The sequence below is a fragment of the Macrotis lagotis genome, chromosome X (assembly GCF_037893015.1).
Source record: "Macrotis lagotis isolate mMagLag1 chromosome X, bilby.v1.9.chrom.fasta, whole genome shotgun sequence".
NCBI lineage: Eukaryota > Metazoa > Chordata > Mammalia > Peramelemorphia > Peramelidae > Macrotis > Macrotis lagotis.
In genome coordinates, this window is record NC_133666.1 from 4,701,196 (window position 1) to 4,728,939 (window position 27,744).

The 27,744-nt window shown below is 44.6% G+C and overlaps 1 protein-coding gene across 2 annotated transcripts in view; it reads right to left on the reverse strand.

Annotated features, from left to right (window-relative positions):
* LOC141497777 (maestro heat-like repeat family member 5) overlaps positions 1–27,744 on the reverse strand; it is a 117,704-nt gene that overhangs the window by 16,216 nt on the left and 73,744 nt on the right. For both annotated transcript variants that reach the window (XM_074200589.1, XM_074200588.1), the window contains 12 exons: positions 25,343–25,438; positions 22,939–23,043; positions 21,845–21,980; positions 21,564–21,688; positions 17,920–18,069; positions 11,052–11,206; positions 10,608–10,752; positions 8,581–8,720; positions 6,776–6,913; positions 5,893–6,007; positions 5,446–5,589; positions 5,148–5,324 (listed from right to left, as the gene is read on the reverse strand). In XM_074200589.1, coding sequence (XP_074056690.1) covers positions 5,148–5,324; positions 5,446–5,589; positions 5,893–6,007; positions 6,776–6,913; positions 8,581–8,720; positions 10,608–10,752; positions 11,052–11,206; positions 17,920–18,069; positions 21,564–21,688; positions 21,845–21,980; positions 22,939–23,043; positions 25,343–25,438 — 1,626 coding nt within the window. The remainder of the gene's footprint in view (positions 1–5,147; positions 5,325–5,445; positions 5,590–5,892; positions 6,008–6,775; positions 6,914–8,580; positions 8,721–10,607; positions 10,753–11,051; positions 11,207–17,919; positions 18,070–21,563; positions 21,689–21,844; positions 21,981–22,938; positions 23,044–25,342; positions 25,439–27,744) is intronic.

Consider the following 27,744-nt stretch of genomic DNA (forward strand, 5'->3'; position numbering starts at 1 on the left):
CTGGGGCTCAGTTTCCTCCACTGTAAAATGAGAGGGCTGGACCTGAGGGTGTCCAAGGTTGGGAAAAGTCACTTCCCCTCCCTGGGCCTCGGTTTCCTGGTCTATAAAATGGTGGAATCGGACCCTTCCAGTTCAAGATCAGGGGCTAGAAGATTTAAAGAAGGCAGAAGGAGTCTGTAACCCCCCCCCCCCAGAGCTGGGGGGAGCGAGTGAGGCGGGGGGAGTGAGGGACAGGGGTGGACAGTCAGGGGAACAGGAGACCAAGTCATTTGGGGGAGATCAAGGAAACTCTACCTCGCCTCTACGGTAGGCCCGAGTTAGACATTAGCAAGATCACCCAACAGGCCTGGAAGCCCTGGGGGATAGTGGGAAAGAGCACAGAGGTAGAGAGCTGGCACCAGCAGAGCTGAGCACACCCCCATTGCCCAGTGCCTGCTACGTCCCCATGCTCGGCCTCTTCCCTTCCCCATCCCTTGGAGCTGGACAATCAAAGCCCCACATTGGGGGGAGTGGGGAGAAGCGACGCATTGAGGCACAGACATACCTGGCTTGGGTGGCAGAGGGCCTGGGAGGAAGTGAGTTGGCCTTTGGATCACTTCATGACTTCCTCTGCCAAATGGGGGGTTAGACATAGCTCTGGGCTTCAGTTTCCTCTGCTGTAAAGTGGGGGGGGGGGGCTCAGAGGTCTTTCCTAACCTGCCATCTCCTAATCTTCTGACAATCTCAGGTTCTTTCTAGCTCTAGTAGGAACCCAACAGCAGGACACTCCACTCCCAAAGAGAATAGAAAAGGGATCTCCCAGGCCTCTGTCGAGTTTCAGCTGACCATGTGAAAGCCTAGGGATGCAACTCGGGGGCTAAAGGAGACAGTGACCTTGTCCTTTGGGCTGGGCTTGTCTCTAGGGCTTTCCCCTACCACCTACATGGGGAAGGGAAGGGACATTACTATAACATGTCAGTCACTATGCTCAGTGCTTTACAGATGTTTATTTGAATGTCCTAACAGCCCAAAGAGCTGACAGACTTAGGCATTACTTGTGAGCCTTGTGAAAGCTTGAGGTGCTCCTAACCCCAGAGCTGGGTGCTAGTTGTTGGGCAAATAGCCTTTTTCATGGATTTTGGAATCTAACCTTCCAAAAGTCAAGTCAGACAATATAGAAAGTGTTTGCCCATGGAACCTCCAAGCCCAATGACCAAGGAGTTATCCCAAAGAGAAGATCTAGATGAGATGAGAGGTCTAACCAAAACTCTAATGGGAACAAAACAGAGAAAGCTTTGCTGGTCCAAGGCAGAAATAACTTACTTTTCTACAATAGTTGTAAAAAAATGTCTCTGACTTGGAATTAAAAGAGCATGATAGTACTCACTCTTCTCGTGGGGAAATATTTCCATTGGGCCAAAAGCCGGAATCAGAGAGAAGTCTCACAGCCAGGAGGGACACTCCAAGCAGGGCCCACTGGAAACATGATCAACAGAGTAGCATACAGGAACTGCAGAAGGGAAGCTCTGGACTAAAGAGAATTCAGGGAGAGTCCCTGCACCCTAATATAACTGAAGACACGCTCCGTGGAATCTCTGAGGCCTTCAGCTGTGTAGATGAAAGACAGATGGAGACATGATGGCTATGGAGTTGTAATATTTTCAGATTCAGAACATGCCTGAGATAGTCTTAGTACAACTGAATGAATACAAAGGAACAAATAGTCCTCTGCAAATTGGTCATTTTATGGAATGACTGGTCATTGGCAATTAGCTTCAAGACTTCTGGAAGTGTTTCTTTTGCAGTTGAGTCCAGTTCTTCACAACCCCATTTGAGGTTTTCTTGGCTCAGATACTGGAGTGGTTTGCCATTTCCCTTCTCCAGCTCTTTTTAATAGGTTAGGAAACTGAGATAAAAAGGGTTAAATGACTTGCCTAGGGTCACACAACTAGTGAGTGTTTGAGACCACATTTGAACTCAGAGTCTTCCTGACTTCAGGCCTGGCACTCTATGCACTACAGTGCCACCTAGCTACCCTTCTGGAACCTAACAACTTCCTCTAAGGGACCAACAACCTCTTGGTACAGTAGCCAAGGATGAGCTTGGCTGCTGTACAGAAATAAAAGACCATGTACCTGAAGAACAGAACAAACATGGAGTAGTCATCCATACTTTTCTGGGGGGTAGGAGCTAGGGGGAGGACTGGCCCTATGATTTTGTTGATGGGGAACTCCCAGTGAGGAAACTCCATCTACCAATACAGATCAGCACCTGTTCTGCAGCTCATCTATGTTTTTGTTGATAAAAACTAACCTCAGAGGGTTGTATACAATAAGTGGCCTTCCATTTTGATGGTGGATGCCACATAGAAGATAGATCTTCTAGTCAAATGATTCCAGATACATCCATGCCTCTCTCAACTTGCCCTACTATTGAGAGAGGGAGGCATTCCCTCCATATGGGTGACTTCTGTGTATCTATTGATGGTGGCATATTTGTAGGAGCCAGAGCCTCAGGTAGATGTGGGAACTAGGAGCCTGAGCTCTAGCTCTGGTGGCTATGCAAACAGAGAATTCCTTTAAGTTGAGCTAGGTGTTCCATAAGGGATTCACCTTGCAAAAATTTCTATAGACTTTCTTTTTTTTTTTTTTTTTTTAGGTTTTTGCAAGTCAAATGGGGTTAAGCGGCTTGCCCAAGGCCACACAGCTAGGTAATTATTAAGTGTCTGGGGCCGGATTTAAACCCAGGTCCTCCTGACTCCAGGGCTGGTGCTCTATCCACTACGCCACCTAGCTGCCCTTCTATAGACTTTCTATAGGCATCCATGCTTCCAACACAAAATAGCATCCACTGGCACACAGATTAAATCTCTCCTGCATAAATGCCCAACATGACCATCTGTATTAGATGTTCACATAAGACTCATTCACCCAGAAATACAATCTGACCTATTGATATGCTTGTGGGCAGCTAGGTGGCACAGTAGATAGTGTGTCTGGCCTGGAGTCAGAAAGACCTGAGTTTGGATACTTACTAGCTATGTGACCCTGGGCAAATCACTTAACCACTCTGTGTCTCAGTTCGCTAGCTATCAAATGAACTGGAGAATGAAAAGACAAACCAGTCCAATATCTTTGCCAAGAAATCCCAAAATGGGGTCATGAAGAGTCGGACATGAATGAACAGTCACACACTTACACCCCTAAATAGTGCACACAACAAACATACCACACATTGACAAACTCTTAGTCCCCCTCGCATGCACATACACTGACTCTTAAACATACAATCATGTATGAGCACCTGCTCCAACTCAATCCTTCTGAGTATACTCATGCAGGCAGGCACCCTCCCATGGTTTGCCTTGCATCCAGAGACACAAAGACACACTCCTCTGCCACACATTCATGGCTTCTGAAGAGATACAGACACATGTGAACCCTGTTCAGACACACATGTACACACATGCACACATGATCTTTGACAGCCACAGCCACATACACTCATGTCCTCAACTTGATTTCCCCCATGAATATGCTTACATCGCACACATGACCTCTAGCAGACATACACCCTTCACCTTTTAAAACACATAAGCTGATCACCCCTGCACACCTTTTATGCAAGCACACCCCAGACTCAAAGACACATGGACACCCTAGCAATTCTGTCTTATACCCTCACACTCACTGAAGCAACTCAATAGATATTTCATTTTGTCTTTGTGGCCCCAGGGCCTGGCACATTCAGTTGTGTCTGAATTTACATGACCCCATGGACATTGTTCATGGCCTTTTCTTGGCAAATATTCCAGAGTGGTTTGCCATTTTCTTCTGCCTTTTACAGATGAAGAACTGAAGCAAACAGAGTTGATTTGTGACTTGCCCAGGGCCACACAGTTAAGGATCTGAAGTTAGATATGAGCTCAGGTCTTGACTCCAGGCCCACTGCAGTGCCATCTAGCTGCCTGGGATGCAGTAGGGGCTTAATAAGTGATCAATGGATTAAATTGGATGGCTAGGTAACCTAATACACTCTGCCCTCTCTATCCATACACATATGTAGCCTCTTACTATGGCAGAATGGATAGAGGGCCACCTCAGATCCATGGTTTCCAGTCTCTGCCTGACTGGGGAACCCTGAGGGCAAGTCAGCTAACCTGACAGTGCTCCTAATCACCTGTCTACAATTCTACGTTGCTGAGTTCCATTAAATGAAGGGGTTTCCTTCACAAGAGAGCTCCTTCCATATACAATAACATCCCAGGGCCAGGCGTTAAGGATCCAAGACAAAATGAAACCATCCCTTCCCTCAGATTGCTCACAGATGCCCCTGCTTACTCTCCTCTCCTCTCCCCCATCGACACAGACTCAGAAGAAGATATGTCATCAACCAGAAATGTATGTGACAAGACTCAAAGGCCCACCCACCTCTATTACCATTCCCACTGCCTTGTGGCTATACCCCCAGGCACACACATTTCCATAGATATGACAATACTAAGATCACCCCTCGCCACTCACCCATACACTGACACATGCACACACACACACACACACACACACACACACACACACATACACAGGCTCAAACAGTGGCTGCATAACTTTGTACTTGTATTAGGATGTTAGATTTAATGACGGTTGGGTTCTTTGAGTTCTTCTACTTCAACTGCCTCAATTGTCAAAGGGGGAAATTGGGTTACTAAAAGATTGGCCCAAGGACACATGACCAAGATACACAAAACATTGAGAGTTGGATTCATTTAGAGGCAGTGTGGTATTATGGATAGGAGAAGAACCAGGTTCAAATTCTGCGTCAGACACTTACTAGTCATATGGCTCTGGACAAGTCATTTAACCAATCTTTGACTCAGTTTCCTCATCTTCAAAATGAGGGCTTGCACACAATTGCTTTCAAGTCCTAAATCAAGGAGCTGAAGATGCATTTGACTCTTTCCAGGATACTTCTTAAGAGTACCTAGGCCTTCTGCTGTATGTATCCTATCTCCTCAAACAGACCATAAGCAAACTGAGGCCAAGGCCCATGGTGGCAACTACTTTGCTAAGAGTGTCCCAATCCACCCTCCACCATGTTCCTGTGCAATCACCCACATTCCCACAATTAAAGGACACTAAGGTACACCCACACCCACAGCTAAAGCTCACGTCATCAAAGAATGGTCTCAGGCTGAGGGCAATGTCCAGGCTGAAGGGACCAATACTCTTTTTGCCCAGCTGGTAGAGTATGCTGGACAAAGCAGACAGACTGGCCATGATCACCATCTCCCTGGGGTCATAGAGGGCATCCAGGATTGCCGGGAGCTGAGCCCGGAGCAGGCCACCCTAGAGGAAAGACAGGAGGCAACAAGTGGCCAGGAGTGCAAAGACTCATTTGCCTTTTGGACCCGAGGGTCACCATGGGAGCAGGGCTTCCCAGCTAGAGGCTCAGGATGGGGACATTTACCTTCTCGGGGCTGTGGACAATGTTGCTGAAACAATGGAGACTGACCACTCGCACCATCAAGTTGGAGTCTTCGATGCCCTTGTATAGATGAGCCAAGACAGAGCTTCGAGGCAGCAGCTTTGATGCCAGAGGGCTCCGTAAGAACTAGAAAAGTCAAACCAAGTGGTCTTGGGCTTCTTTCTCTCCCTCCCTTAAAGGAAAATTATAGAGAGATTCTGTTCCCCAAGGGGAGGTAGTTCATTCATGATGGGGGAGGGGAGGGAGTACCTTGTTCATCCTGGACTGCAATCTCCACTAGTCCCACCTAGTGGTCAGCACTTTCAGCCTGAAGATCTCCAGGGCAGGGGAGTCACTACTTCCTGAGGTAGCTTGTTATACTTTGGGTCCATCTGCCCTAAGGCACATGGGAATGGAAGGTGGGGGTGGGGTGGGGGGAATATTTCTTACCTCAGTGAAAAAGATCATGGCCACCATTCTCTGCCTCTCCTCCTTCATCTGGAGCATGGATATGGAGTGAAGCATGATGCCAGGAATGTGAGGGAAGTTGTAGTCCACCATGGCCCTGGAGCAAGGAAGAGTGAGCAGAAGGAAACCCACCCCTCTAGGCAGGATTATCTGTTTCCACCCCCAGCCAGAGGTCAATGTAGGATTGTAGCAAGAGCAAGAACTTGAAGGGTCCCAGGACCTGGGTTCAAATCCTGCCTCTGACACTTCTGACCCATCATGGTCTTGAACTACTTGTTTACCCTCCCTGGGCATTAGTTTCTTCACCTGGAAAATGACAGGGTTTAGCTTGTGACCTGTCTGAGGCCCCAGGGGAGGGAGAGGTCAGCCTTGGTCCTTTGTCAGCAGCCTCACAGTGAGTGGGGGAAGAACACTCCCATTTGATATGAAGCAGACAAGCCAGTGTGGCAAGACACTGGGGGCAGCCACTGGTGAGGTGTGCCATCCCAGACCCCACTATACCCCACTCCCCGAGGGAGGTTCACCAACTGGCCAAATAGTACTGTAGCTCAGTGAGGAGGATCACCTTAGGGTGAGTTCTCCCCTTTCCCCCTTTGGCCCTCGGGTCTAAACTTTGGTCATACCCACTTCGGCTTCAGATCTCTTTACCTAGACTCTTTCCCCTACTCTCACCTTCTAGCCCTTGACTCCTGGTCCTGAGTTTTGGGCACAACCTCTTCTAAGTCAGATCCCTCTTTCCAAACTCTTGAACTCTCCTCCCCCACTTTTTTTTAGGCAAAACTTCTGTGACAGACACCCCCCCCCAAAAAAAAAAAACCCTGGGAAGGAAGGGCAGGCAGAGGACAGTCTTGGATTCCCTCAGTACCTGGAAAGCAGAGAGACACCCTGAAAGAAGGATATGGGGGTAGCCAGCTGGGTCCAGGCATCTTGGAGCTCCAGGTAAGCAAACTCCTTCCAGAAGCGATTCTTGGAGAAGAGGCTCTTCACGGCCTCCACCGATATACTATGGCCGGAGTGGGGGCACTTCAGTCAGCATCAGGCCACAGCCCCCCACTCCCCATCCCTCCAGATTCAGAGATTGTTTGAGCTGGGAGGAACTCCGGAAAGAACAGTTCCACTTGAAACTGGGGACCTGGGCTTCATGGCTTCTCATCCTCCATGCTTGCAATCCTACCCCCAAAAGCCTATCTGAGGAAAGCACTTGGGAATCCTTAAACATAGTAGAAGTACCATTAATTACTACTAGTACTATTTGGAAGTTGGAAAATAGAACAGGGTTAGATATAGGATTCCAGGATACAACCACCAGAAGGGACCACAGAGAGAAGATGAAGTCCAGCTCCATTCATTTCAAAGATAGAGAAACAGACACAAATGCACCAAGAAGGAAAAATGGCTATAAAAGTTATGCCATAAGTGAACTGGGTAACAGCCATGAGCCTTCCCTGGGCTAGTTCCAGCTAGGTAGCTTAGTAGTTTGAACGCTGGGACTGGAATCAAGAAGACACGAGAGTTCAGATTTGGCCCCAGATACATCCTAGCTATGTGACACTGGGCAAGTCACTTAACTGCTCTTTTGCATCAGTTTCCTCATTTATAAAATGGGAATAATCATAGTATCCATCTTCCAGGGCTGTTATGAGGATCATATGGGATGATATTTGTAAAATATTTTGTTAACCTTAGGGCACTATCTCTAATTATTATTCATGATATATATATATATATATATATATATATAAGTGATATATATATATATGTGATATATATATATAAGTGATATATGTGTGTATATATATATATATATATATATATATATATATATATGTATAACCCATCAGATTGCTTGTCACTTTGGAGAGGGGGAGGGTCAGGAGGGAGAAAAATGTGGAACTCAAACCCTTATAAAAATGAATTTTGAAAACTATCTTTACATGTAATGAGAAAAATAAAATTACTATTTTTAAAAATTGCTATTAATGCCCTTAAAATGCCAGCTATCATCATCATCATCATCATTAGTAGTAGTGAGTAACAGAGAGGGTGAGGTATATTCTAACTCTAAATCCAGTGCCCTTTATACTTTTCTGTCTACTCCAGAAGTAGAATCTGACACCTAGACGAAGTGACTTACACAGGGTCACTTAGCAAGTTAACATCAGAACCAGAACTAGGATCATGGTCTCCTTACTCCTTGCCCAGGGCTCTTTCCAATACCAGGTTCGCATTGCCACAGGCCAGGTCATTACCCAAGCACTAGGGAGCCCAAGGAGACAAACAGAGAACCTCTTTGGGTGAGGCTCAGTTTTCTCATCTAAGCTTAAAATTCTCAAATCCTATAAGATAGTTTCAAGACATAGTCCTGACAGCTACTTAATTGGTGACAATGGGAAAGTCTCCTTTCCAAAACTCAGTTTCTTTATCTGTAAAAAAGGCAGGGTGACAAAGTTGGGCTAGGTGAGCTATCTTTAAGGTCCCTTCTAACTTTGAATCCTAAGAAGCATGGGACCTGCCCCCTGGACCTTTCTGCTATAGCTTGTGGCTGAGACCATTCCTTCTAATCTGCTAGACGGCAACCATCACCGCAACTGCACTGGTTTTGCTGGTCCTACCTATCAACTAGGGCTGGTCCAGATGGTGGGAAAGATAGAAAAGTCTTTGTTAATATACCTGCAGTTTTCCTTTTGCAGCTTTAGTTCAGAGACATAATGAATCTGGGTGACCATAGAGAAGAAAAACTGAGGAAAGATCATCTTCAGTGCATTTTGGTACTCAGGGACAAAGATTAACTCATATAGTATGTTCATGGCCTAGAGAAAGACAGAGAAGGAGGAGATTAAATAAGGTCATAAGACAGGTAGGGATCAAAAAGCCCAAAGACTCCTGGGCTAAGGGCTCACCATTCCACAATAACTGGTGGAAAAACTGGAAGGCAATCTGGCAGAAATTAGATTTAGAGCAACATTTCATATCACATATCACAGTCAACTCAAAATGGATACATAACCTAGATATAAAAGGTCATACAATAAACAAATTAGAGGGTCGTGTAAAGAAATGCCTTTCACAACTATGGAGAAAGTTAGAGTTCTTGACTAAAAAAGCAATAAAGAGAATCTTAGGGAGACAAAATGGACAATTGTGATCATGTAAAAATCAAAAAGCTTTGCACAAACAGGGAGGGGAAATAATTTACTGGGGCTAGGTATTTGCAGCAAGTTTTTGCTCATAAATGCTGGATATTAAATATATATGAGGAATTATACACACACATAGAAAAAGAAAATCTATTCTTCAACAGATAAATTATCAGAAGAACAGGAAGGAACAGGAAGTTCTCAAAAAAAGAAAGGCAAGTTATCAAGAAAAATATATAAACAATGCTCCAAACCACTCTTCATAGGAGAAATACTAAAAAATTCTGAGGTTCTACCCCATGTCCATCAGAATGGCAAAAATGAGCAAAAAAGGACAATGATAACTTCTAGAGGGAGTATGAGTTTATAGAGTTATGAACTGATCCAGCCATTCTGGAAGGCACTGAACTCTGAGTACCCTGGTGACCCAGCAACACCACGACTGGGCATATACTCAAAAAATTCAAAGAAAGAAGGAAACGACTCAGCCACATAAAAATATTTCTAGCAGAATATTTTGTTCTAGCAAATAACTGGTTACAAAGTGGGTACCCATCATTTTGGGAGTAGCTGAACAAATTATGTCTGTGAATATAATGGAATATTATTGTACTATCAGAAAAGAGTAAAGGGATAGATTCAGAGAAACTTTGGAAAATTTGTATGAACTGATACACTGTGGAGTAGAAGCTGGAGAACAATTTATACACTATCATATTATAAAGGAAAACAATTGTGAAAAGACAAGACTCATGATCAATGTAATGACCAATTGTGATTCTAGAGGATCAATAATGAAAAATGCTAGAGAGAGAGAGAGAGAGAGAGAGAGAGAGAGAGAGAGAGAGAGAGAGAGAGAGGATGATTTCAAGATATAGAATAAACCACATTTTCAGAAACAATCCCAGGTGTAGAGATTTATTTTCTTTGGCTATACTTACCTGTTACAAGGAAGGGCTTTCCCCCACTCTCAGGAAGGAGAGAATTATCAGGGAAAGGAGCATAGCAAAAAAAGAAAAGAAGAAAAGAGTGTCTATAGTAAAATACATACAAGAGCTGACCATTCAGGAGGCAAATCAGTAATAATGTTGAAACTACTGAGCTAAATATGCACTTTAACAAAGTGTATTGTAATAGAGATTCATAGGATCATATAATAATCTGCCATCTCTGTTCTTCTTTGCTCACATTTGTTAATGTTTGTCAATTCATTAAAAAAAGAATTTTTTTTAAACAAAGAGGTTATAGGGAAAGGAAGTCATTAGAGAGAGTAAAGACTGGTTTGTGAGTTAGGAGAGCAGGCTTCAATAACCTCATTTTGGAGGTGAGACCTATAAAGGGGAAATGACTTACTCAGGGTCATACCGGTCACTGAAGCAGTTTCTTCATGTATAAAATGGGGGTAAGGATAATTATCTATGCCCTTATCACTAATTATTGTGAATGTTAATGGGATAAAGAAATATGGGATATTGTTCTCCATATCCCGCTTTATCCCCTAAGCCTTAAGCCCTGGAAGACAGAAGTAAGGGAAAGGTGGCAAACGGAATGACAACTCACAGCCAGGGACTCTGAGAAAGTTGCCCGCAAATTGATCAATTCCTCCAGGGAGGGTCTGTGCCCCAGCTTCTCCAGTAGAAGGTGCAACACCTTAGCACAGATCTGATGGTTGGATCCCACTGCTTTCCACAGCTCCATAATATCCCTGTGGAGCAGAGATGTGGCATAGCTCAGTGGGCTCCCAGCAAAGACTGAGGGCCATGGCTGACCCCAGACCAACTCAGCAGGTTCCATGAGCATTGCTATCCCTCCCACCACAGGAGGCAGTGACCATCCTACTCCTCTCCCCAAGAGTCATCAGCTCCAGGCCAAGTCCATCCTTGCTATCCTCTCTCTGCAATCCCCAGACTCTTCAGGGAAACAAGAGCCGTTCCTCACACTTCTAACTACTTTGCCTGCCCCCAGGTTGCAGCTGTCCCGGAGCTCAGCAGCTCAACCCTATACCTGTTCATGGATATTGAGAATTCCAAAAATGTGAAGACAACTTCCTGAGTGTGTTGTTGGACCAGTAGAGAGATCGCCAGCAAGGCAGCCTTCTTGACAGCCATGTGTCGGATAAGACCAAGCTGGAGGTAAATCCTTTTTCCGATTTCACGCACCTGGATAGGAATAGAGAGGGATGAACTAAGGCCTCATCCCCCATCCCCTGTTTAGCAAATCTGCTGAGCTTCGCCCACTTCCCCAAATGCTCTTTCTCTTCGACAGCCATTGACTCTTTAAAAAAATTGTTTCCAATAGAAAATACAGTTTCAAACTTGGCTTTAGAAGCCAACTGTCAAACTTGTAGATTGCTAAAGATAGCACTAATGACAAATTTAGTTAACATTTACACCCAGATATTGAAGTAATAAAAAATCAAGGGTTAGTCCTGCCTCCGAAGGAAAGAACAGGGGAAAGTTAAAATTAGCTTTTATTTAAACCAAATGAGGAAACTGATGGTTGGATTAAGGAGGAACTGATAACAGCAAATAAGTGAGGAAGGGATTGAAATATACCTAAGTGGTCAATGTTTTGAAACTATGCACCTGGAAACTTTACCATTTAAAGTTATGCTTGCTTTAACAAAATAGCATATTTCTATTTTTTTTAAAAAGGTACTGAACAGAAGAGCACATTAATTTCTCAGTTGATCGCGATTATAGAAAGCCTCTAAGTCATGAGGCCATAACCCCCTAACTCTTGGCAAAAATACCTACAAGATAGAAATACCAAACTTCAAAATCTTAAATATGAAATGACAACAATAACATGTGACCTTGGGCAATTCCCTACACCTCAATTTCCCGTAAAACGAAGGGGTTGAACTTGATAGTTTCTGAGGTATGTTGTAACCCTAGACCTAGTAGTCTATAGTAATGTCATTGTATGAGGCCAAGATCAACAGCCTTGTTTTCTATTCGTTTCTGCCCCTTCCCCTGGAGGGGAATCAAAAGGACTATAGTAAGAGACTGGGCAGGATTTTGCCACACTCAACCTAGTATTTAAGGAATTAGGCAACTCACACTTCCACTCACCACAGAGGCTTTTCATCCCTCCTCAAATCTCCCATGGCTCCCTTTCCCTCCACATTCTCAGAGGAGAACCTTGTCTCCTATTTCACTGAGGCCATTCACTGAGAGATCCTTCTTCATCTTACTTAGAGGTCTTTGGCTACTCTGTTCATCTTCACCCTTGTCTCATATGAAGAGGTGGTCCTTCTCTCTGCCAAGGCAAACCTACTATGTGCACAAGAGATCATATTATATCCTATCATCTCCAATATTACATCTTATCATCTCTAGCATTGTCCCCTCTGTCATCCATATTTTCACTAATTTTTAATCTCTTCCTGCTCACTGAATGTTTCCTTATTGCCTACAAGCATGTTTATGTTCTCCTATCCTCAAAAAAACCACTCAGTTCATCCACCCCCCTATATCTCTCCTTCATTTTGTGGCTAACCTCCTTGAGGATTCTTTTATGAAGGCAAACTAGGCCATCTTTTGCCTCAACTCTTACCTAGCTATTTGTCACTGAATGGGTGTTGCCTCAGACAAACTGAAACCTGAAAAAGACCTTGGCTTAAGAAGGCCAAAATCTCACACTGCATCTGGGGTCATCTTCAGTTGTTTTTGACTCATTTCTTGCCATTAGACCCCAATGACTGGAGGAGAGAGTGAAGCAGATAACTTTACACAGCCCTGTCTCACTTAAATCCAATTCACTTGCAAGTCAAAACATTACCCTTGCGATTTCATCGGACCTCTTCCAGAAGGAAGAATGGATAACAACAAACTCTTTGAGAAAGGCCATCTACAATATATTCCTCTACATCCTCTTCCTTTCATTCTCAAGTCTCTGCAATCTGGTTTCTGATTTCATCATGCAATCAAAATTGCTCTCTCCAACATTATCCATGACCTCTTTCGTTAAATTAATAGTATTTTTTCCAATTACATGTAAAGATAATTTTTAACATTCATTTTTGTAAGATTTTGAGGTCTATATTTTTCTCCCTCCCTTCCTTCCCTTCCCTCTCCCTACGATAGATTAATCTGATATGCATTATTCATGTGCAATCATGTTAAACATATTTCCATATTAGTTATGTTGTGAAAGAAGAATCAGAACAAAAGAGAATAATCATGAGAAAGAAAAAACAAATTTTAAAAAGTGAAAACATTGTGCTTTGCTTTGCATTCAGACTCTAGTTTTTTCTCTGGATGTGGGATGGCATTTTTCCATGCCAGTCTTTCAGAACAGTCTTTGATCACTGTATTGCTGAGAAGAGTCAAATCCACCAAACTTGGTCATCACATAATGTTGCTGTTAATGTATACAATGTTCTCTTGGTTCTGCTCCCTTCACTCAGGTTCAGTCCTCAAGATCTTTTAATTGTCAAATCCTCTGACTTTTTCTCTGTCTTCATCCTTCTTGGTCTCTCTGAAGCCTTTGACACTGTGGGTCATTCTCTCCTAACACTCTCTTCTCTCTAGGTTTGTATGAAGCTAATCTACCCTGGCTCTCTTCCTAAGTACTGGGCCACTTCTTTTCTATCTCCTTTGCTGGATCATTGTCCAGGTTGTAACCATTAATGGTGGTTGTGCCCCAAGCTTTTGTTTTGGGCCCTCTTTTTCTTCTTCCAGTATTCTATTTTACTTGGTAACTTCAGCATTTCCCATGAATTCAATTATCTCTCTGCTGCTGATTCTCAGATCTATTTATCTAGACCTAACCTCTCATAACCTCCAATCTAGGATTTTTAATTTTCTATCAGACATCTTGAACTAGAAGTCCTATAGACCCCTCAAACTCATGTCCAAAACTCAACTCATCTTTTCTCCCTAAACTCTTCTCTCCTCTGAACTTCCCTATTTTTGTCAAGGGTACCACCATTCTCCTGGTCACCCAGTCTCTTAGAACCTAAGTGTCATCCTCAACTCTTCTCTCTTTTTCACCCCTCACTTGGTCCATCTATTAATAGGACCTTTTTTTTTAGGTTTTTGCAAGGCAAATGGGGTTAAGTGGCTTGCCCAAGGTCACAAAGCTAGGTAATTATTAAGTGTCTGAGATTGGATTTAAACCCAGGTACTCCTGACTCCAAGGCTGGTGCTTTATCCACTACGCCACCTAGCCGCCCCATTAGGTCCTTTTGATACTACTTTTGTAACAACTTTCCTATATGCCTCCTGCTCACCTTTGACATTGCCATCACCTTAAGTCTGGATTGTTGCAATAGTTGTTGTTGGGTCTGCCTGCCATAAGGCTCTTTCCACTCCAGTCCATCCTCCATTCAACTATGAAATTCATCTTCCTAGAGCACAGGTCTGACCATGTCATCCCTCTCCCCTTATTCAATAAACTCCAGTGGTTCTCTATTGCTTCCAGAATCAAATATACAAGCCACTGCTTGGTGCTCAAAATCCTTCATAACTGAGCCCCTTCCTTCTTTTCCAGTCTTCTTACACCTTATATCCCCCCCCCCCCCAACTCTTCCCCTAACCCTAGACACTGTGATCCAATAACATTGACCTACTGGCTGTTTTGCATATAGACCGTACATCTCTTAACTCTACGAATTTTCACTGACTGTTCCTCCCTCCCTCACCCCACCCTCTGTCCTCACCTTTGACTTCTGGCTTCTCTTGACTTCCTTCAAGTCCTAGCTAAAATCTTATCTTTAATCCAATTTCCCCTTAATGCCTTCTCTCTCTCTCTCTCTCTCTCTCTCTCTCTCTCTCTCTCTCTCTCTCTCTCTCTACCTCGTTTGTACTTAAGTGTCTTCCCCATTAGTCTGGGAGCTCCTCAGAACAGATTCTCTTTCTTTTCCTTGTATCCCCCCCATTGCTTAGCAGAATGTCTGGCATATAGTAGATACTTCCTAATATTCACAGTGGCTCTTTAACAGTGAGGTCTAGGGAAACAGCTCTAAAAGGCTGGAGATAAATCCTGGGGTTACAGACCTAGAGTAGTCACAACCCTTACTGGGAAGCAGTAAGACCACTAGTATTTTAAAAACAAAGGACCAGAACTACCCTGGTGGGATCTGTTCTCTAAGGCAAAGGGAAGGGAGTAGAGTTTAGGCAGAAAGATAACAAGGGCCTTGGGTTCTGTTGATTCTGAGATGTCTACATTTGTGTCTACATTCTGGACTTCCCGTTGGAGATGTCTGAAAGGCAGTTGGAGATGGGAGAATGGAGGTCAGCAGAGAGATTAGGCACAGGATAGGGAGATTGAAAAATCTTTAGCGTATAGATGGTCATTCAATCCATGGGAGCTGATGAGCTCAGCAAGTGAAGAAGTACAGGTAAAGAAGAAAAGAAGGTTCAGGATAGAATTCTGAGGGACACCTATGGCTAGAGGGTATCATCTGAGGAGACTCCAGCAGCAAAGGAGACAGAGAAGGAATGGACAGAGAGGTAGGAGGAAAATTGGGGAGGGGGAGAGTGAGAGGGAGTGAGAGAGAGAGAGAGAGAGAGAGAGAGAGAGAGAATATCAAGGAGGAGAAGGTGTTTCTGAGTGTCAAAAGCTGTAGAGAACGAAGACATAAAAAGTCACTGAACTTTGTGACTAAGGAACCATTCATTGGTGACTTTTGACATAGAACAGTCTTGGTTTAATAATCGAAAATTGTATGGAGATCACACTGGAAATGAAAGGGTCCTTAGTGGTCAGATCTACTGGTCAAACCTTCTCCCTCTTTTTTTTAGTGAAGGAAATTGAGGCCAGAACCTTGTCCAAATTTCCCAGATCCTATTTGAGCTGTTGAGACAGGCTTAGAGGCAGTTCTATCATCTGCTGCTGCTCTCATCTCTGTTTTTACTTTTTTTCCCCTTGGACCTTCTTCCTTCCTTACAACTCTACCTTATATGAGGTCCTCCCTCCCCATATTTCTGCCTGTTGGACCTCCCTTTCCAGCTTACCCTGTTTGCTGATATCTACTCACCAGAGAACCTTGGATTCTCCTGGTCCCAACTCCAAGGACACATAATTGGTTCCTTGACACCAAGTTCAGTCAATGCCCTGCCTCAGTAAACTCAATTGCTTTCTCCTAGGATTTAGGAGGTAGGGATTGGGGTGGGGGTGGGGGGAGAAATAGCAACCTGATCTATTTCTGACACTGGATTCCTCAAATAGTTTCTATCTCTGCCAGTTTTAAGCCCTTAGGGATAGGGGCCACGTGACCTTGGTCAAGTTCAGTTTCTTCATCTGTAAAATGGGAACAAGCACCCCTACACTACCAACTACACAAAACTGTTGTGAGGAAAGTAAAAGTGTTGAAAAAATAAAACTTTTAAAGTATAGTGAGTTGAGTCAGAAAAATAACGTATACCATAACAGTAACATTGTAAAGACAGTTGGCCCTGTGATCAATGCAGCAACCAGTTTCCCTTCCCAAGAACAAAGTATGAAGGCGCTCCTCCTTCAGGCCTCAAAAGTAATGGACTCCTGCAGCCTAGACAATGCTTAATTGGTACAAGGACTTTCTTTTTCTTTTCTTTTATTCTTCTATTGGGGGAAGGGAGAGAAAATAAATGCTTGCTAATTGAAAAAACCAGGACATCAAGCCCAATCAATCTTAAAATAAGGAGCAACAGTGAGCCATGATTTTGTGGCTGCCTCTGTTTACACAGGTGGAGCTTTCCTTTGCAGTTCTCACATTTCTGCTCCACTTAGGGACTCTTGGGAGCAGAAGAGAGAGGGGGGAAGGGAGAAGTTGAGAAGAAGAAACTCAAACTGCAAAGTGAGGGGAGTGTCATTAATGGTCACACTGAGTTAAAAGCCCAGAGCTGACTGCTTGGTGGCATCATCTGTGCCACACACAGAAGAGAGACCACCCTGTCTGGCTGGCAAGCTGGAGTAAGATCACATGGACATTGCAACCCCAGTTCCAGTTCCTCTCTGCCTCTTGGGCATCTGGGGATCAGAAGCCATGACCTGTGGGAACCCAGATGGAGAAGGATCGGCAGAACAATGGCTGGGAGGGGAGGGTTGCGGAGGTTGAGTAGAGATGCCCTTTTGGATCTGGTTCTTAATTAGTTCAGCAGGAGACTAAGGGTCAGGGACCATCTCCATCTTCTTTTGCCCTAGAATCTCACCACCCACCACCTTGTGACACTGATTTGGCCTGGCTGGTCTCCTACAGGTCAATACCTCCAGTCTCCTAACACTCAAAGAGGATGAACAGGTTGCTCTACTGAGCTGCCACAAGGAGTCTAGTTTCTCCCTGGTGTGGTTGCCCGGTGTGGCTCTCTCTCTTGCATGATGGGTTTGTATGGTGCACATTCTGGGAGAGGGGGAGGCTATGGCTTCTCCATGCCCCCCCCCCAGTCACTTGCCCAGGACTGTGGTCTTCCCAAGATCCAAAATGGAGTATCTGAGAAGCTAACTCAATAATTAGTGATGCTTCCTACATCTATCATCTCTCTGCCTCTGCATCCCCAACATATAGTTCAAGAAAGGTTATATACTAGTAGAGAGACTGAATAAATGTTTGCTATTCTCTTCTGCTATAGAGAGTATGACCCAGCCATGTGCCATTTTGGGACCCCACCTAAATTTGCTTCTTGAATTCCAGCAAATGGAGGCCGGCATCACTTCCCAGGGAAGAGGTCAGGACAAATGAGTTCCTACCCTGTTCAGAACCCTTTGAGGGGGAAGTTTTGCTAGGGTCTCTGAATTCCCCTCAGCTCCTAGTCTCAACCTAGTCAGGCATGGGACTAACACTTATATGTTTGTCACATGGGATTTCTTGGCTCCCAACAGCAATGGCCTGAATTTAACAGAGCCTTGCCTCTCCTCATTGTCCTAAGGAACCTTGCTGCTTCCTCACCTCTTTGAGTTGGTTCCCATAGAATTCAAAGATGTTATACATCATCTTGGCAGCTGTCTGGGCTCGGAAGAGGCAAGTACAGTGTAAGTTGTCCACCACAGTCATCGTGAGATCTTTCAGCTGTGAAACATTGAAGTGGTCCCCAAAGATCTATAGCAGATGGAGATGTCAGTCAGGAGGGGTGTGTCTAGAACCAGGGCATCCTTAGCTCTGGGGGACTTGGGTGAATAAGGCAGAGGGAGCCTCTGCAAAAGTTGGGCTTCCAGTTGGGGGCACTACTCCAACCAGCTTAGGAGAGCTCACTGAGTCTCCCTTCACTAGGGTATCTAACTGGCTGGAAACTCAAAGGAAGCTAGGATCATCAACCACTAGAAGCGGGAGGGACCTTCTAGGTTCTTTAACAAAGGACAAAAGGGAGATCTAGACGAAGGTCATATAGTGAGTGACAAAACAGGGACTCAAATGCAGAACCTCTGAATCCAAGGATACAAGGATGATGTTCTTTCTATTGCAATGGCCCCCCTTGCTGCGATGGGGAAGGGGAAGGGATGGCTCATATGGCTATGGAGCAAATAAATCCAGAGTGGGAAACTGATTTCCAGAGAAGATAAACTTTCCTGTGGTCTGGCTGGGAGTTTAGGTTCTGGCTGCTCCCTCTTCCCTTGAGAAAGTCCCTATGGAGGATGTGCTGCTCCTAGTAGCTGGCTTGCCAACACTGCCCCCTACCAATGGCCTTCATTACACTCTGTGACTCAGACATAATTATAAAGTCCATTTCTCAAGTTCATGCCAAGACTGTGATCTTCATCTAATAGCGGGGAAAAATGAGGTCACGATCAGAGGAAGTGATTTGACTGAGGTCATATAGCGGGTAGTAGCTATGATCTGGATCCTTTAATATTAAGTCCCACACTTTCCTAACGTTATCCTGTAGTTCCTGCTTGGTCAGGCAGCTGTTCTCCAAATGGTCCTGGAGTGAGCCAGGTGGTGGGGCTGGTGGACCAGATTTTCTATGACAGTGATACTTTGTGGCTCTCATTGGTGGTTTGAGTCTTCTTCCAAGTCTGTGTCCCTTCCCCCTTCCAATTCTTTTGGGGGCTTCCTGAGGGCAAGGACTATGTCTTTATTGTGTGCCTTTACTATGGAGGAGGCAGTATAATGGAAAGGGTAGGAGCTCCTATGATCCTATGGGTTCGAATCCTACCTCTAACACCTTTTTAACTTGTGTGACCATGGGTGAATCCCTTCCCTTTCCTGGGTCTCAGTTTCCCCCTCTGTAAAATGAGGGGTTTGGACTAGCTGACTTCTGAAGTCCCTTCCAGCTCTAGACCCTAGGCAAATCACCTTATTTTCTCTGGCCCTCAGTTTCCCATTTCTGTAGAATGAAAAGGTTAGACTACATGACCTCTGAGTTCCCTTTGAGCTCCAGCTCTGGGATTCCTCTGCCCCACAGCATAATCACATATAGAGATGGGTATACAGTAGATGCCTATTATGTGCCAAGCCAGGTACCAGAGTCTACAGATGCAAATAAGAGATGTTGGATAAATAAGGGGAATTAATTCCATTTCTCTATTGCTTTAAGAATTACTATATGAACTCGGTCCATGATGCTGGAGTGGTTTGCCATTTCTTCCTCCCATATGTCCCCATTTTACAAATGAGGAGCTGAGGCAAATAGAGCTTAAGTGACTTGCCCAGGGTCACATAGATAGTGAATGTCTGAGGTCAGATTTGAACTCAGGTTTTCCTAACTCCAGGCCTGGTACTCTACCTATCCACTGAGCCTCCTAGCTGCCTTTCAAAGGCCTATTACATAAAGGAGGAAACTGAGGCTTAAAATCTGTAGTCTCCAGCCCCAGCCCTCAGGAGGATGGAGTTGGGATTCAACTCCTGATCTTTGACTTGGAATCCAGAGACATTCCTGGATAGGTCAGACCACTTTAGACAAACACAATGTCCAAACCTGAGGCCACAGAAAGGCAGACCTGGCTGGGATCTTGGCATGCAAAATGTCCAAAGTTGCAAGGGACCTTAGAACACAATGATAGGGAGAGAAGAGACCTTAGACTATACAACAGAAACCTAACAAAGCTAGCAGAGGGCTTGGAACAGAGTCGGTCAGGGTTCAAAGGGATCTCCTTTTCCAGCTAAAGCAGTAGGAGACTAGAGTCAGGAAACAAAATAGTGGGGAGCTGGTCTGCCATTCAGGACAGGGGAGCTTAGTAGAGGGAGCCAATATTTGGAGACCAGAGTGAAAGGCCCTTCTCTAGGCTTCAGAGTTTACTTAGCTACGTGGCCTAGGGTGAGGCATTTAACTTTGCTAGGCCCCACTTTGCTCATCTCTCTTTTTTTTTAAACATGGAACTCACACTATTCATCTCCCAACACTATTGAGGAAGACAATCTTTCCTTAGCTTTGAAACCCTAGAAAAAGGGAAATTTTATTCTCCTTAAATAAGTAACTGGATTGTTCCTTTCTTTTGTCCTGTCTTGACTGGTGCACACTGTGGCTGTCCTCCTTCTTGGTCTCAGACCTCCTCTTCACTCCCCAAAGAGTTTTTATACCTATGGGTTCTATCCAGGGGCTGCTGGTAAATGGTTAACAACCAACTCTCCTCCCATGAATGTTCTGCTGACATGTTCTGATGTTGAATCTGTGATATTAATACTTTCTTTAGTCTAGAACTCAACAAAATAAGAACTCTCAACACCTTGTTATGATTTGCAACGTTTGCTGATTTCCACAGTGTAAGTACTAGCACACCCCCATTATATCTATTGATATTTATTCTATTAGAAATTAAAGTATCATGATAATATTATGAAAATATATTTTGACTTAGTGAATCCCCTGAAAAGTCTTGAGGCTTTTTTCTCTTAAGAAATGTGGGTTTTTAAAGGAGATGGTTCTTGGAATCCTGTAGCCTGTGGTCCCTGGACCACACTTTGGTTTAGTGTCTAGAATCCAATAAGGTACTGTAAACATCTCAGAAAAAAAGAAGGTACGAAGGGAGGGTCAAAAAATTTTAGACGGATTTTCCAGATCGTGGGGTGGGGTGGGGGGGGGTGCCATGTCCCTAACCCCCTTGATATGGAAGGGCTAACTGTAGACTGAAGAGAAGAGCAAGGGCAAACTAACCACCAGGGCTATTAGTAGCATACTCTCCTCCCTTTACGTTCTCTACAAAGGTTCAGGAGGCATGGCCTGGCCCTGCAACCCAACTACACAGGAAAAGCTCAACTGGCTCGGGAAACACCTACCCCACTGTCACCCCATTCCACCTCTGCCTCTAACCCAATCACCCTAGAAAGGACAATTGAGTTCCCTGGCCATGGGACAAAAGTTCTGCTCTTTCCTAAGGAAGTTGGACTCAGATACAATGAGAAAACTCAACATTTTAGAACTAAAGGGGATTTTAGAACTTGGACATTGAATATTAGAAGAATTGGGTTCAAATCATGAGCCTGGTGCTGGTTATTTATATGACCTTGGACAAGTCACTTCCTTCTCTGGGGAGATGCTCAGAGTAGATGGTCTCTTTAAAAAAGGAGGCAGACTGGGGCCTAAGGCATCCTGCTATGGGCTCCAGAGTCCCTCTCCCTGGGAGAGGGTTATTAACTCCCTCGTTAGAGGTTATTACCTTTACAATGTGGGAGCTACTGCTGCAAAAGTTGGTGGTCTGTGAAGCCAATTCCCTGCCTGAAGGGCAGATGAACAGGGTCCTCTTATTTTCCTTCAGTTTGGCTTCAGCCTCATGGTGGAGCCCTGCCAGACAGAAGCATGCCCGGGAGCAGGGTTGTCATCCCTCTGTCCCCCAGCATAGAGTTCCAGGAAAAGACACAAGCACACCAGAACATTCCTCCCACTCCAAGCACCATCACCATCACCACACCAAGGTTTTGAGTAGGGGCTTAGGCCTACCCTTCTGCCAAAGCAGGATGGTGTAGAGATAGAACATGCCCTCCATAGCCTGTTGCCTGGTAGCATCATCAGGATCACCACAGAACATCCCCAGTATGCCCACTAGACATCCTAGTCTGGTAAACTTCTTCTTAGACTGTAAGGAAGGGCAAAGAGTTAGTCGGCTCCTGCTCTTGTGGGCCCAGATACCCATCTGTTCTGCTCCAGAAACCACTTGGGTATCTCATTCACCAAAACCCTTTGGGTCCTGGTCCCTGGGAAATCTTCCAGAAACAGGTTTGGAACAGAGGGTCATGAGTGGGTCTTTATTAATGATTAATTAATAATGAACAGGGATATTTGCTAGGCAGGTGCTGCCATTAGAAAGCCTTGCCTGTTGGCTTATGTTCACCCAAAGAATGTCTACCCTCTCAACACTCTGAACACGTTTCCCCCAGTGACTTATGGATATTTCTATTTCATTTACCTTTCTCTACTAGACTTTCTACTAGTTCCCCTCCTCTGTAAAGTGAAGAGGCTGAACAAGATGGCAACTGAGGTCCCTCTTAGTGCTAGGTTTAACAGCCTGTGGAATGTGTATTGTAGTCTGGTAATCTGAACCCATGCCACACCATCACATGGATGGATAAGAGGTAGGACTAATAGGTGACTGGAGGGACGAACTCTGTTCCTTTGGGGAATTGTCTGTCATTGGCTGCCAAGGGAATGTATTCACAGCTGTCACAAAGTAAAAGAGGCTATTTGGGAACATAGTAAGTTGATCTCTCTGTGACTAAAGACCTTTAAAAGGAGGCCTGATGAGCATGTGTTGAGGATGTCATGGAGGGGGGTTCTGAATCATATACAGGTTGGACTCCATGCTTTTAAGGGCCCGCCCCACCTTCCATTTTGGCCTACTGACTGGGAAAGGGCCAGGGCTAGGGAAGCAAGACAATCCAAGGAGCATTTGCTCATGGGCTTACTGGAGGCCAAAGCAGAAAATGTAGGGGAATGGAGATGGGCCCAGTCCTTTGCTTTGAGAGCAAAAGATAACTTGGGGATCAAGGAAGACACAAGAGCTGAGCTATGAGGGGCAGGGCAGGTGTCAAACTCACTTTAAAGCTGAATTTCTCCACAATGAACTTGAGAAGATTAGTGCTGCTTCTCACTGCCCGTTGGCGCACATGGGAGAGTTCTGAATCCATCCAGATGACCATTTGCTGGAGGTGAGGAGAGAACCACAAACAGAGAGGGACAAGAAAGAGAACCAGTTGAAGAAGACCAAATAATTAAGATCCCTAGATGAGTGAATGAACAGGAAGCCCTTTGGCTCTAGAGGCAAAGGTCCTGGACTCATGGTCAATATTTAATAACTGGGCTTGGGGTGTGTGGGAGGGAAATGTATGTACACTTTAACATTTCATTCTCACTATTAAAATGTTCTCCATCACCTTCATAACTCTATGTAATCAAGAAGACAAATCAATCTGATTTCAGAAGGGTAGGCCTAAGCCCCTCCTCCAATCCATCTGGTCTGGACGCTTACATTGAACATTTTAACAATAAATTCCAGTCAGCTGGGTGTAATTCTACCCCTGCGATCTCAGGCAAGTCTCTGGGCCTCAGTTTTTTCATCTTTAAAAGGAGTGGTTGGCCTGATGGTCTGAGATTCCTTCAAGCTCTAGACTTAGGATGATACTAGGAAACTACATTTCAAACTTCTGTTTTCATTTTCCTAGAAATATTAAGAAATACTATTTCTCTCTAAAGCTCTTTCTAGACTCCTAGAAAAAGCATCTTAGATTAAAACAGGTGATATATAAAGACAGAAGTGAGGGGGAAAACCCATTTCTCTGGGAAATGGATGAAGGGGGTCCTGGGAATAACTCAGTTTTCTTGTTGATACCAACGTTTTTCCCAGCCACTTGCAGGGACTGGAGTTAGGAGCTGCCCTTCTGGGTAAAAAAGGGGGAAGAGCTCCAAGGAACAGGAAAGAGCCTTTAGGGGAAATTGGATCAGGCCTTGGGTGCAGGTTTTCTGACTACAAATTCATCATTTTTCTATTGTTTCATGTTTCTCTCTTCTTCTTATATTGTCCCCTTCTCTCAGTGCCTCTCATCTCTCTCTGGAAAAGATGTCCTCCTCTCCCCCGCCCAACCTCCCCCTGCAACCTGCTGCATTCATTTAAAGAGGTTATGGGGGACTACAACTGGTTCTCTCCCTCTCCCTCCTTCCCTTTCCCCCCTTTCTTCACTCTCTCTCCCCGCTTTTTGTCTTCCCCTTCCTTCCCTCCATCTCAAGCTCAAAATGCCTTGAATATAAATTAATGTTAGAGTAAACAGAATTATTTCTGGAAGTCCTAAGCCTAAAAACACAGAGTCCAATGATACAATATTAATATGAATGTTCCTCCCTCCTTGGTACTAAGCCTATTATTGGTCCTTGTTAGGAATCTATGATTGGGGTTGAATCGCAGGATCCCAGGATCCTCATTTCATAGAGGAGGAAACTGAGGTCCAGTGATGTAAAATGACTTGCCCAGGGTCGAATAGCTAATAAGTATCTATAGCAGGATTTGAACTCAACTTTTCCTGACTCCAAAGCTGCCTCAATGAAAGTCCTGTAATGGATGGGAGATGAATGATGGCAGCTATTAAAAGTCTTTGTGGGGCGGCTAGGTGGCGTAGTGGATAAAGCGCCGGCCCTGGAGTCAGGAATACCTGAGTTCAAATCCGGTCTCAGACACTTAATAATTACCTAGCTGTGTGGCCTTGGGCAAGCCACTTAACCCCATTTGCCTTGCAAAAATCTAAAAAAAAAAGTCTTTGTGGGAAGACTGTAGAAAAATCTACCTGAAATGATGGTGAGACTGGGACACAAACTCATTTTGGGGAAGACTAAAGAGACGGAGGTATCCCTGTCAAAATAATGGCTTCTTCATTGATAATTCTTTCCCCCTGTCAGCAGTGATAGAAACTTCCCCCAAAGAGACCTGAAACTTAATTAATTCAACCCTCTTCATTTGTAGATAAGAGTCAGAGAGGAGACATAAAGAGGACACCATCCATACTCCTAAATCTGAGTCCAGAACAGAAGAAGAAGGGAAGGGTTGGATGAGGAAGGGGGTCTTACCAAGGGCCCTGAAATGCTGACCAACAAATTCTGCTTAAAGGGGCCTTGGTAGTTAGTGACTTTCCTTTCCCTGAGCATTCATCACAGAACATCAGAGCAGGCCATCTGTTCCAACTCCTTCATTTAACATAGGGGATGACTGAGGCACAGCATCTGTGACTTGTCCAAGGTCACATGGCTAGTAAGTGGAAGATGTAGGACTTGGATTTAGGGTATTAGCAATCACCATCCAGAGCTGACCCCCCCACTGTGGCAGGTGAAGATTTGCCTAATGTTCTCCAAAGTTAAAGGAATATCTAGCTTCCATGCCAGGAATGACCTTGCCTATGTGTCTGAGATGCAAGCACCCTGCCCAATTGCCCCTGGGGGAGCTGGGGGAGCCCATACCTCCAGAATGTAGTGTACTTCTTCTGGGTCCGGATTTTCATACAGGAACCCCTGGAGGACTTGATCCAGGGCATGCACTGTTTGCTTGTAGAGAACCTGGGAGGGAGAGGAAAAGGAATCACTAGTAGGGACCTAGGTCTGGAATCTCCGAGGGAGGCCTCACAAGGACAGGAGAAAACCCCAAAGGTCAATCGATTCTCCCTTCCCAATCAATGCATTGATTGCTTCTTTGGTTGCTTGATTCATTCATTCATTCATTCCCATCCATTAGAATCCTTCTGAATGCCTAACCCAGGGATAGACACAGTGGGAGATACAGAGAGGTCTAAGCCTTCAGGGAGCTTATAGTCTACTACACATATTTCCATTCCTGGCCAAGACCCATTGGTCAGTAGTCTTCTGGCTCCACTAACTCTCCAGTGACTTCTCAGGCCCAAATAGACACTCATTGGCCAATATCCCACTGTCTGTGTTAAGGCTTTTTGGAAAGGATTGTCTGACTTTTTCAAGGCTTTCAATGCCTAGCACAGTCTGGCAATGGAACTGCTGGTTAATGGAGGCTTTTTCCTTCCTTCATTTTCATTTCCTTCCTTCATGAAAATTCACACAGTCCATTTGTGTCTCCTCTTCTCTTCTCCTTCAAGAGCTGCCACAGATTCAGTTCTTCTCTCAAATAGTGATGCTGGGCTCTATTTCTCCATCTTTAACTAACAACCTAAGCCTCAGACTAGATTCTGCCACCAGCTTGTCGACCCTTCAAAACAGATTGCTCAGGCATCTTAAGGGATCATCCTTGATTCCTCACTAACCCATCCTTTCTCCCTCCATTACCATAGATTTTGCCTTCATAACTTCTTTCCAATACATTCCCTTCTCTCCTCTGACAAGGACACCCAGGTCCTCATTCCCTCACCCCTGGCCTGTGACAATAGCTCCTGGGACAGCTGTTGTCTTCCTCAGTCTCTTCCCACTCCAGTTCATCCTTCACTCAGCTGCCAGAGTGATCTGACCATATCATCTCCATATGCAAGAAACTAGCTACCCATTACCTCCAGGCTCCAATATAATTCCTTTTTGGCTTACTGTTTTTGTTGTTAGTTTTTAGTCAATTGAGGTTAAGTGATTGCCCAGAGTCATACAACTAGTGTCTGAGGACAGATTTGCACTCAGGTCACCCTGACTCCAGGGCTGGTGCTCTAACCACTGTGCCACTGAGCTACCCCCTGTTTAGCTTTTAAAGTCCTTCATCACCTGGCCTTCTGGCTTTCTAGTCTTAAACCTCAAGCATCCCTAGGTATCGGTGATGGAGTTAACACTGACCTCCTTGGTGTTCCTTATTTCTCATCTCTGGCCATTTTCCTTCCTCATCTCACCTCCTGGCTTCCCTGGCTTCCTCGGGGTTCCAGCTAAGATTCTTCCCCTTTTCAGGTACACATAGGATTATGGATCTAAAGCTAAAAGGAGCCTTAAATGCCATTGAGTCTAACCCTTTAATATTTGGCACAGGAGGAAACTGAAGCCCAAAGAGGGGAAGGAATTTTTCTAGGATTTCAAGACAGGCTTGATGCAGTCAACCTCGCTGCCACTCCAGACTCCTGAATTTATTATATGACATAAGCAGGTTGTTTAACTCCCAAGTTTCAGCTACCTCATCTGTAAAATGGTCATCATACCTAGATTACCTCCCTCAACTTTGAGGAAAGAGGTAGAGAAATGTCACCCAGACCATTACTCCTCAGAACACTACCAGCTTTCCTGGTCATAAAGAAGCAAGGTCCTGTTGTCTCCCCAGATAGAGCAAGTAATTAGATGTAGAGTGGAGCACTGGGCAGAATGTATTTGGAGACAGAAAGATCTGGGTTCAAATCTTGCCTCTAATACTTACTAACTGTGTTGTCTCAGAGAAGTCACTTAGCGCTCTCTGAGCTTCAAGCTCAGGCTGAGCCTGCCTATGTGCTAAGACACAAAGATTGTGATAAAAATTCTGTACCCTAGATGTGTACCAGAAGTTCATATAAAAGAGACATACAAATGCATCTTGATATGCGGGTCTTCATGCCCTCACACTATCTTTGCAGTGCCAAGTCACCAGCCTCATGTTCTCATCCAGAGCCATCTCCTCTGGAGAGGTGGAGGAGGAGGAAGAAGAGAAACTATGGTGACTTTGCACAGCTCTCCCACACTTAAATCCAATTCACTGCAAGTCATGACATCACCTTCCTGAGGTCATGGTTCTCTTCGAGAATGAAGGGAGAACCACAACCCTCTTTGCTGCTAATCTCTTCATACTTGACTATGGTTTAAAGTTCCTGCTCAAAGGTGAAGAACATTCACACATACACACACACGCATGCACATACACACACACACACACACACACACACACACACACACCTATTTTT